Source organism: Caretta caretta, chromosome 9, assembly GCF_965140235.1.
Source record: "Caretta caretta isolate rCarCar2 chromosome 9, rCarCar1.hap1, whole genome shotgun sequence".
Classification (NCBI taxonomy): Eukaryota; Metazoa; Chordata; order Testudines; family Cheloniidae; genus Caretta; species Caretta caretta.
Window position 1 is genome coordinate 18,287,034 of NC_134214.1, and position 12,130 is coordinate 18,299,163.

General features: G+C 39.7%; 1 protein-coding gene across 1 annotated transcript in view; it reads right to left on the reverse strand.

Moving 5' to 3' along the window:
- Positions 1 to 200: 200 nt before the first annotated feature.
- Positions 201 to 12,130, reverse strand: part of SERPINI1 (serpin family I member 1) — an 80,573-nt gene continuing 68,643 nt past the window's right edge. Inside the window, exons 7-9 of the mRNA XM_048864007.2 lie at positions 4,655 to 4,741; positions 3,170 to 3,259; positions 201 to 1,357 (exon numbers count right to left, since the gene is read on the reverse strand). Coding sequence (XP_048719964.1) covers positions 1,281 to 1,357; positions 3,170 to 3,259; positions 4,655 to 4,741 — 254 coding nt within the window. The 3' untranslated portion in view covers positions 201 to 1,280. The remainder of the gene's footprint in view (positions 1,358 to 3,169; positions 3,260 to 4,654; positions 4,742 to 12,130) is intronic.

Genomic DNA, 12,130 nt, shown 5'->3' on the forward strand with positions numbered 1-12,130 from the left:
GAATTACAGTTCATTTTATATTTTACACAATGTGGGAAGTGATAATTATATGTCAGCGTCTGGCACTGGCGGGTACTTTCTCTTCCTTCCTGTGAGTGGGTGTGGCATTTATTATCCCATCTCATATTTAGAGTGGGGCATGTATCATTATGTTCCATCTGGCACTTTGTTCTCAGTAAGAAGTTTAGGAAGAAAGAGGATTAGATTTCATTAGACATTTATTTCACAAACTGAACATCATTTTCACACATTTTAGGATTATCTGAAAGAGCCTTTTTTGTAGACATGCTCTTGTTGCTCACTACTGTGAGAGAGCTGTGGAGATAGAATTAGTGAGTAGAGCCAGGCAAACATTGGGGTGGGGGAGGAGCGAGGCGGGAAAATATCCACAAATATTTATGTGACTATGTAAATGATTTCAGTTCAGTCATGCTCTGTGCTCACTATTCACAAACATTCATGCAATTTGAGTTTTACTGGCATCAGCATTCACGGAAAGTGAATTTTTAAAGTCACATGCAGGAGTATTCATAAAAACAGCATTTTAGATTCACATGTGGGAGTCTTAACAGAAGAAGGGCTACCACAGTTATCCAACAGATTATATGTCACCACGCACGAACTCCTAGCCCCACTGAAGTCAGTGGGTGTTTTACACCGACATCGAAGAGGTCAGGATTTCACCCCACAAGTCTTATCTGAACCATCACAACGAACCAGCACAGTGAATACTAAATACTTACTTTCAGAACAGTTCACAATCAATCCAGAGAGTTAAAAAGATTTGCATAAGAGCATTCAAATAATGAATGAATTACAAGACATTACATTCTGCTTGCAAATATTTCAAGAGAGACTACATTTTTCAAATAATTAATAAAACCAGATGAATAATTTATCAAGTTTTGCCACTGGTAATATTTAAAAAACTGTAGACATTCTAGTCTAGTCTTACTGATCATGATAGCTTTGAGGTGTAACAAATATAGTACTTACGAATTAAACTTTTGCAGTACAATTCACTAAAATAAGAAACACAGCTGTTGACATGTATACAATTTTATTTTAAGGACTGACACAGCAATCACAATGACAGCAACAGAACCATTATTTTAATACTGAAAGCTTTCCTCCATAAACTTGGCTTGTAATTTAAACCACGTTAAATATGGAAGTATTTCAACAGTGTCTTAAGGTACATTGTAAAACACAGCAAACCTTAAATATATCAATTATAAACTCAGTGTGCTTATTTCCCTCCTTTTTAGTGTGTGGCATTATTAAAGTTCTTCAAAGTCATGGCCACTTGTATTCATTGCTTCTGGGTGCATGACTCTTCCCATGAACAAGATAGTACCTGAACCAATGAGAGAACACACAAATCAGAACCACAAAGAAGGACATACACTTCTAAACCACTCTCCATTGTTTGAAGTTATTTGTGATTTATTCATCATCTGATAAGGATACAGATTTTATAGGGCACAATGTTTATAAATTGTGTGCGCACATGCATGTACGTACGTACACACGCACACGTCTGAGTTTAGTATCCATGAGAGGTGATGGATTGATAGCCTTGGAGAATGAGTTCCTCTGTTTGTACTCAGAACAGGTACAGCGCAGACAGAAGCAGTGAAAACTTCTCCACTGCCCTGACAATGCACCTCAACACTCCAGAGGCTTGCTCCAAAGCCCCTGAAATCAATAGAAAGATGCATATTGACTTCATTCGGCTTTAGAGGGACCATCACTGATGTCAATGGGTAGTTCAGTGTCCACATCCATTCAGTCCTTGGCTTCTAGGTGGAGGATCTCAAGAAGGATCAACTGAAATGTGGACACCTGCCCACAGGCAACTTTCATGATAATTTCATGTTTCTGCTACCATTGAATTCCCTGGCAAGGCTCCCTATGACTCCAAAAAGAATGAAACTTTGGTCTTTTACTGGACTTGTTTCTCATTTGAAGGATACAAAGAGGCAAAAAGTTGTATATACAAGTACTACTGTCCTCAGTCATTCAGTCCCCACATATAGCACAGTGCATAAATTGCTCACTACACACTATCAGATTGAGGGTTTTGTAGCCTTCTGTGACGCCCATCAGATTCCCCTTCCCCATCTCTCTGGAAGGGTCTCTAAGGGGACACTCAGTAAATGGACATAAGTTATCGTGTATTAAACCCTGTGTGGATGCCCTCATTCAGAAGTAATGTGATTCACTAATTCACTGTAGCTTAAATCCGCTTGGACAGTACATTGGTAGGGCGTCTTGGACACACCTAGCTCACCATATGCAAGGTTTGAGACAAAGGCTTTTAATGTTTGTACAGCACCTAGCACAACGGGCCCCCAACTCTAGGCAGTACTGCAATATGAATGTTTAATAATAAGAAAGCAGATCTTGCACATGCTGGGCCAGACTGATCTCCGATGCACGAAAACCCTTGTGACCTGCAGCGACTGAATTTTGCTCCAGACTAGGCGAGATGTCATAACAGACCGCTCCAGCTCCTGTGTGGCCACATAGTAACATGCTGTTTGTTATCCAGTCACATCCACAACATTACCAAGAATAAATTACAAATATCAAACCAAAACATTGCTTCATCAGAGGCTGTATTGCCAGCAAGTACTGTTCTCATCATTGCCTGCCACAGAATATATACCATTGGAACCTGAGAATTATTCATAACTGCAATATCTGTCCTTTCTGGAAATCACTTAGTATTGGGGCAAAAGTGAAGCTCTTACTGAAGTCAGAGGGTATGTTCAAAGAATGCTGACTGCACAAGGGGATTCAGGACTGTGTCCCCTGATGAAGTCAAACATAGAGCTATTGTTTAGGATTACAATGACAATTTTGCCTCAGCCCTCAGTAAGTTTATTGGTGAATTTTTCCAACGATCCCTTACCAAAAAAGAGCAATAATATTTTTCAGGCTATTCCTGTGTGAGGTTGGGGTTGGGAGGAGTGTTAAAGGAATGTGTGTTATGAGAGATTAGTTAAAATCCCTCAACACAAAGCATTGCAGAGCAGAAAGTAAAGAAAAAAATTACTCTCTGAGACCAGTTTATTGATCCAAAACAGAGCGCCTCTGCCGCATGGGTCTGATGGGGATTCACTGTAAACAATGAGAAAGCAGCTCGGAAACTGCATACACCTACCTGTTCTCCTGTTTCTGACCAGAAAGAAAAATGGATGATCGACTATAACCTGGGGGTACAGCACAGCCATTCGACTAATGGCAATCATTCCTAACGGGGAGAGAACACACACAAGCAGCATGTCAGGTATTGCTTTATCTTCCCCATACTCTCCCTCTATACAGCATGTTAACTTCTTCACACGTGATATTTGTAAAGCCCCTGAATAGGAATTAAAGCCTACATGACTGCACTGTCACCAAATAGCATGACACTTCTAATCTAAAAGGAAGCAGGCTTACAAAGTAATTACATGTCTATGTATGCTCGGAGAAGGATTAACAATGGGCAATGGCACAATTTATTTCCAGTGATGATGAAACAGCTTATAATTTACAAAAAGGCAGAACCTCTGGATAATGAAGGCCATTCCCTTTCAAAGGAAAATGCATTACAGTAGAAAATGCATTATTGTGCTAGACAGAGCTCTAAGCCTGACCCTGGTACTCACATTAACTGCTTATTAAATAGACGAGTTAAGAGTGTGGGCTGACCTTGCCATTTTTAATTTAGCTCTTTGTTGTTTACTCTATTTTAAAGAATAAAGAGAAAGGCAAAATAGATGAGGAGACCGGCAGACTTTGGCCATTTGGTATTTTCTTATATTTGGAAATCTTCTAAGGTTTTCACTAAGGCTTTATTATTTACAAGTGTTTTATTAACTTTTTCACTTTGACTGCATTGGCAGTTAAAAAAAACACCTATGCATGCCAATAATCTCTGCCCACATGAATGTTAAATGTCAAGCTCAAAAGAATCACTGGGATTGACTATAAAGGATGCTGCTTTTCTCTTGCTCGAAGAATAGTACAAGTACTTATGGAGAGAAATCACATAATAATGCAAGCAAGTTGGCAAATGAAGTAACTCATTTGCAAGAGGGACAATCAAGATTTGTCTGTGACAACCAAGCACTTTCACCATCTGGCCCCTGAAGCATCACTGCTGGTAAGCTAGCCTTTTCCAGCTATTGCATCCCAGCTCACACCCCTGTTTAAGTGCTTATTAAAACACAACAATGTCTCTGAGGTACTTCTAACCATTTTGGAGACAACACACAGACCTTCTCAATTAGCAAATCACACAAGATGGGGAAAATAAAATAACCACAACCATTCCAAATTGCCAAGATTCAAGTTTCAGAAAGAAAATCTATCTTCAAAAATGCAGCACGTACCCTCCCACCTCTCATTAGAAAGGAAATGGGAGAAAGGAGCAATATTTTCCACTGAGCACTTGAGACACTTTATGACACACTCATATCAAGAAAATGTTGGCATTTTCAATTTCCAGCATCCTCTCCGGGAAGGAGGGACACTTGCCAGACTACATCCTCATGCTGTATTGCGCTCAGCTTTTCGGCTCCGCACCAAGACATTTTTAAAATACTAATTAATATAGGACAGCCAGACCCATAATTGAGTTCCTGTTTTCAGAGTCAGATACCTGAGGCAGCAGCAGCTTCGGCACCTTCCTCATTAACTTCTAGGAACGACTTGTGAATTGCTTTAGCAAGGTAAAGCTCTTCGCTATCTGGGGGGAGGGGAAGAAAAAAAAAGGAGACATTTTAAAGTGGGTTAGTAAAAAGTGAAGCTTTTAAAAAAAAAGCTTTATTATTAAAAAAACACCTCCAAGACCTGAAGGCAAAGAACAAATTCAACTGCAATGACTTCCTCCCTCATCTTGGTTTTAAACAGCCTTTTCCTTGTTTATATTTTTATTTAACTATTATTTGTATCACAGTAGCACCTAGAAACACCAACTGAGACAGAGCCCTCATTGCTAGGTTTCATATAAGCACAGAATAAAAGACAGTCCATACCCTGAAGAGCTTAAACTCTAAATAGACAAAGCAGACCAAAAGTTGGAGAGGAAAGGAAAGGATGTAACATTACAAGCAGAGAGTAGTTATTTGTTTCTCCATTTTGAACCAATGCTGAAAGATGCTATATAACTTCTGGGAAGGAGCTTGCATAATCAGGCCCAAATTTTTCATGCATATTTTCTTTCCATCCTGACTTTAAAAATTAAATGTCAGATGGTATTGCAATAGAATCACCACCAGTGATCACCAAGGATTCATCTTCATACCTAGTGAGACCAATGGAAATGATGTAATTGACTCTGAGTTCACTGAGAGAGGGACTGAGCCTTTGCTTTCTCCCTCTTGTGTGCTCACACTCCCATCCCAGCAATTCAGTATGAATCTGACCCAGCTCCTACTGAAGTCATTGCTATTGACTTCAATGGCAGTAGGATCAGACCATAGAAGGGCCTGGCAATAGGCCTTTACACTCCCAGTTACTACAATCTTTAACTATTTTCCACCCCACCTCAGCAACACAATATATTACAGAAAAAATAAATACACACTGGATTAACCTACACTGTACATATACTCTCACAAAAAGAAAAGGAGTACTTGTGGCACCTTAGAGACTAACAAATTTATCTGAGCATAAGCTTTCGTGAGCTACAGCTCACTTCATTGGATGCATTCAGTGGAAAATACAGTGGGAAGATTTATACACATAGAGAACATGAAACAATGGGTGTTACCATACACACTGTAACGAGAATGATCACTTAAGGTGAGCTATTACCAGCAGGAGAACAGGGGAAAAAAAACCTTTTGTAGTGATAATCAAGATGGGCCATTTCCAGAAGTTGACAAGAACGTCTGAGGAAGGGGGAGGGGAGGGAGAGGGCGGAGGGAATAAACATGGTGAAATATCTCATATCCACATAGACACAAGAGAAAAAAATTGAGAGGTGGGAAATTAATAGAATATTCATAACAGGGAAATAAATCAACGTGCAAAATTTAAACTAAGAAGCCAATCGATTCAAAAACCTTCTCTATTTCTGAAGCCTTCCATGACGTAACCCTTAGAACACCAATACCTATCAATCAAATAAATCATTAACTGAACACACTGAATCACCACCATAAGAAAAGGCTGTGGGAATATTCTTGTAGTTGATCTTCATTTATGTCAACTCTCTCTCATAACAAAAGATAATGGTTCCAATGCTAATGTAAACAACTGAGAGGAAAGACAGCCCTGCCTATCACATGACTCCAATACGTCTCATTAACTCAAGATGAGCTAGGTTGGCTCTGAACTGAACTAGATCTCACAGTTCAACTGCTCAGCATCTCTTCAACAAAATCCCCAACTGATTTCCTATGGGATCATATGTGGTAAAACCTACAGGAGACTGCTAAGAACGGTACAAGCTTTAGGCTTCAGTTCTAAGCTTTCAGAAATGCTGCTAATCAAATCCAGACTCCAGCGAGAAACTGTTGAATTGGAATTCATTTGCAAATTGGATACAATTAACTTAGGCTTGAATAGAGACTCGGAGTGGCTAAGTCATTATGCAAGGTAACCTATTTCCCCTTGTTTTTTCCTACCCCCCCCCCCCCAGACGTTCGTGTTAAACCCTGGATTTGTGCTGGAAATGGCCCACCTTGATTATCATACACATTGTAAGGAGAGTGATCACTTTAGATAAGCTATTACCAGCAGGAGAGTGGGGTGGGAGGAGGTATTTTTTCATGCTTTGTGTGTATATAAAAAGATCTTCTACACTTTCCACAGTATGCATCCGATGAAGTGAGCTGTAGCTCACGAAAGCTTATGCTCAAATAAATTGGTTAGTCTCTAAGGTGCCACAAGTACTCCTTTTCTTTTTGTGAATACAGCTGTTACTCTGAAACCTGTCAGAAATGCTGCTGTTGTCTTGAAAGCAGGGAGAAAGAGCCTCCACTGTATTATTTGTGGCACATCTGTCACAAAGCATCTGTTTATCTTATGGATTAAGCAGAACTCTCACTCATTTAGGTATTGACATAACAGCTATTAATAGAAAGATCTCAAAAATATAATATGTGAAGTGTTCACATGTGATTATTACTTTTTGCACTTTACCAAAAAGTTTGTCTAAATGGTTTATTTGCACCACTAATCCAGAGGCAGTCTTCCTGTAAAGCGACCACTCATAGGAAAGTATTCAGACTTAAACAAAATGAATTTTCTGAAGAATGAACTGCAGCATTTTGGCATGTCATGGGGTGTGTGTGTGTGTGCTCCCCCACTCTGAATTTCTCTTTGCAAGCAGTCTCCACACACCCTTACATAAAGTTCACAACAGTGCATTTTATTTACAGCATATCATGCAGCTTCATGTCCTATCACCATATGGCTTTTCCGAAGCTTGAGCATATCCCTTAGATGTGGGGGGGGGGGGGGGGAAGGGAGAGAAAAGTCTCATCTCTCAGATTCTTAACCTTTCCATCCAGCTCTTTTCCCCCTTACTTTCCCGTTGCCCATTTAATGGTCCATAGCAGACTAACTGAATCACATTATTGACTGGTTAATCATCCAGAACTAATCAATTATCTCCCTATTCAGCAGATGGGGAGACCCTTAGGAAGTACAGAGTGCTGAGCCAGCTCTAGGCTACACCCACTCTGTCATGTGGAACAAGTAAATTCTCAGCAGTAAGTGCTATATGCAAAAACAGTTAGTCAATTATAATGGAAATATTCTGATGAACACTTCTAATAATCTACATAGCTAGAAGTCTCTCTTTTACATATCACTCCTATTATAGTCCCCCTTCTATCTATTGGCTGGCCTAGCCTGTAATTTTCCATTCCATCTAGTGTAATTTCAGTTACTCTAGTTGAGAATCTTTCCACAATTTGATTAAATATTTGAGCTGACCAATGTATTTACCAAAAGAAATCCTTTGGAGTAAGAAAAATGCCATCTACAAGCTCATGATAGTCTTAAACCCTAAGGAATGCTTATGCTTGATGGCTGTATGCAGTGTTGTAGCTATGTTGGTCCCAGGACATTACAGAGACAAGGTGCGTGAGGCACTACCATTTATTGGACCAATTTCTGTTGGTGAGAGACAAACTTTTGAACTTACAAAAAGCTCTCTCAAAAGTTTGTCTCTATTACTTTATTAAATTAAGAAATAGGCAAACTATGAATGTCCTTAGACATCTCCTCAGACATTCAGTAGGAAAAATTAGAGCGCGGCAACGTTAATCATTGCTGTACTTAATGCTTTACATACCAATATAAACAACTTAATCTTTAAATAGGTGAGGTAATATCTTTTATTGGACCAACTTCTGTAATAAAAGAAACAAGGTTATGTCTACACTTAAAACGCTACACTGGCAGAGTTGCATCACTGTAACTTAGCTGCTTAGCGCTTCAGTGTAGACACCACCTGTGCTGACAGGAGGGGTTCCCCATCGGCATAGGTGATCCAGCTCTCTGAGAGGCAATAGCTAGGCCAATGGAAGAATTCTTGGGTCAACCAAGTACTGTTTACACTAAGGCAGTTAGGTCGGCTTAATTACATCTCAGAGGTGCTGATTTTTTACACCCTCTGAGACGTAGCTATGCCAAAATAAGTTCCCAGTGCAGACCAACCCTGGCTTTCGAGCTACACAGAGCTCTTAAGGTCTGGGAAAGAGTCTCACACCTGGTGTGCACAAGAAAATTAGGTCGTTTTAACTACGTTGGTGAGGGTTGTGAAAAGTCCCACTATGAGCAGCATAGTTAAACCAACCAGTCCTAAGAACATAAAAATGACCATACTGGGTCAGGCCAACAGTCCATCTAGCCCAATATCCTGTCTTCCGACAGTGGCCAATGCCAGGTTCTTCAGAGGGAATGAACAGAGCAGGCAATCAAGTGAGTCGTCCATTCCCAGCTTTCAGCAAACGGAGGCTAGGGACCCTCAGAAGTCGTGTTGCATCCCATTGTTGGTGCTAGGTGGATGGAAGAATTCTTCTGTCAACCTAGCTATTGCCTCTCCAGGAGAACCCCTCCCCTTGCTGTAGCTAGTGTCTAAAACATAGCATTTTAAGCATGGGCAAGCCCTCAGAGCCTCAGAATTAAATCCACGGTGGAATAGATTGTTTATCATAAGTAGTTAACACATATGCTAAGAGACCAGTGAAGGTGAAGTTGCCCATTAACACTTCTCTAGTCACAGGACACAAAAGGGGGGTTATTGTGGGTTACAGATTGTTGTAATAGGCCATAAATATAGTGCCTCTGTGCCTTTAAATAGCAAAGTTAAATTGTCCAAGCAAGATATATGTGTGGTCTTAAACTCTTTCTTGCTTTTGTAAGACATAATTGTACAAAATATAAATCTTTGAACAAATAACTAATCTCATGGATTAAACACAAACAAATTCAATCCATCTGTTGCACTCCTGTGTGCAGAGCTGCTCACTGATGTTTATGCCTCTGTGTTGTATATGGAGTGAAATAAGGGGACATGCTCCATTGCACTATTGGATACTACATCATAGACAGACTGGGAGGGAGGGCCAGTCCTACCACCACCCAACACCTTAAGTGAACTTCCAAAATTATCTTTGATACATTCATTTTAAGATTTTTCTTGTGTTAGAGCTACAGATTACTGTGGGATCAGCATTTCCACTACAGGTCGTCAAAACAATGGAAGACATTCTTCACGAAAAATGTGGAAAATTCATTCCGCAGGTTTTTAAAAAGGCATAATTTTTTGTATATTCATTTTTATATTTCCTGCCCCCTCCCTTTTCCATTTTATGTAATGGAGAAAGAAAGACAGACAGACAGACAGGGTGGGCCAGAGGGCTGGAGGAAGAGAAAGAGAAAGCTGGTGAAGGAAAAGTGAACCAATTTTTATTTATTTATTTTTTTAAAAATATCTAACTTTGCAAAAAGGGAACATTTGGAAAACAAAACCTTAACATTTCTGGTGAAAGTTTCAGATTAAAACTTTTTGCTGTTGTTGTTTGAAAACCTTCACTTGGCTCTGATTCGCTGTAGTAGGTGATAGAGAAAGGAGACTTCCCATGACTCAGGTATCCATCTGGGTGATTAAGCAGCAACCCAGAAGGGCTGCAGAAGTGGTTCTCAAACTTTTGTATTGGTGACTCCCTTTCACACAGCAAGCCTCTGAGTGCGACCCCCTTTATAAATTAATTTTTAAAAATATATATTTAACACTATTATAAATGCTGGAGGTGAAGTGGGGTTTTGGGGTGGAGGCTGACAGCTTGCAACCCCCATGTAATAATCTTGCAATCCCCAGTTTGAGAACCCCTGGGCTACAGCTTCCTGGGTGGAAGGACAGTGGGATCCCCTGAGGATAACCAAGGTATATAAAAAACAACCCCCCCACCACAACTGCAGAGCTAATGTAGAATAAGGATTGCAAGCGGAAGGCCACAGCAGGAACAATTCAACCAGTACTTCTGTGGGCACTGGGTGGCTCTGGAGTTTGGGTGCTGGATATGGCTTAACAGCTCAAATCCAGCCCAGCATAGCAGTGACAAAGTAATTATGGCTGTTTTCTTTCCACAGTCCAATTCCTAATGTCCACACCACACTGAAGTTTGGTATAGATTGTATATCAGTTTGTTAAGACTAGTGAAGTGTTCTGGGACAAGGGAGACAAAGCTATATAAATGTAAATTACAACAAGGAGCTCACTGGATCATTAATGTTGATTTTCAATAAGTCTTGGAGCACTGGGGAAGTTCAAGAAAACTGGAAGAAAGCTAATGTTGTGACAATTTTTTTAAAAGGGTAAACGAGATGACCTGGGTAATTATAGGCCTGTCAGCTTGACATCGATCCTGGGGAAAATAATGGAGCAGCTGCTATAGGACTTAAATAAGGAACTAAAGGAAGGTAATGTAATTAGTGCAAATCAACATGGATTTCTGGAAAACAAATTCTGTCAAACTAACTTGATATCTTTTTCTGATGAGATTACAAATTTGGTTGATAAAGATAATAGCGTTGATGTAATATACTTAGACTTCTGAAAGGTGTTTGATTTGGTACTGCATGACATTTTGATTAAAAACTAGAATGATATAAAACTAACATGGCACACATTAAATGGGTTAAAAACTGGCTAAATGATAGGTTTCAAAATATAACTGTAAATGGAGAATCATCATCAAGAGGGTCTATTTCCAGTGAGGTCCCACAGGGGTTGGTTCTTGGCCCTATGCGTTTTTTTTTTTTTTTTTTTTAAATCAATGACCTGGAAGAAACCAAAGTTCCAGTGATTTGTATGCAGATGGCACAAAAAGTGGGGGAATGGTAAATGAAGAAAAGTTGCTGATTCGGAGAGATCTGGATTGCTTAATAAAACTGGGCACAATTGAACAATATGAATTTTAATAAGGCTACACATAAATGTATATACATCTAGGAACAAAGAACATATATCCTGAGTGTCTCACTATAAGGCATGTTTTCTAATCCTTTGTTCATTCTCGGTGCTCTTCTCTGAACCCTCTCCAACTTTTCTACATCCTTCTTGAATTGCGGGCACCAGAATTGGACACAGTATTCTAGCAGCAGTCCTAGCAGTGCTAAATACAGAGGTACAATAACCTCTGTACTCCTACTCGGAAATCCCCTGATTATGCATCCAAGAATTGCATTAGCCCTTTTGGCCAGAGCACCACACAGGGAGCTCATGTTCAGCAGATTATTCACCTTGATCCCCAAAACTTTTTCAGAGTTCCCAGGATATAGCCCCCACCCTCCCATCCTGCAGCTATGGCCTTAGTCAATTAAGCTTAACAAAGAGAAGGGGTGACTTGATTAGTCTTTAAGCATCTACACGGAATAAATATTTAATAATGAGTGTTCCAATCTAGCAGATAATGGTATGACAGTAACGAATGGCTGAAGTTGAAGCTAGACAAATTTAGACTGGAAAAGTAGGCATAAATTTTTAATGGTGAGTAACTGGTAAATTGTTCCAATGGTTTCTCCATCAATGCAATTTTTAAATAGAGATTGGACATTGTACCAAGAGATATGCTCTAGAAGTTATTTTTGGGGAAGTTTTATGGCCTGTGTTACA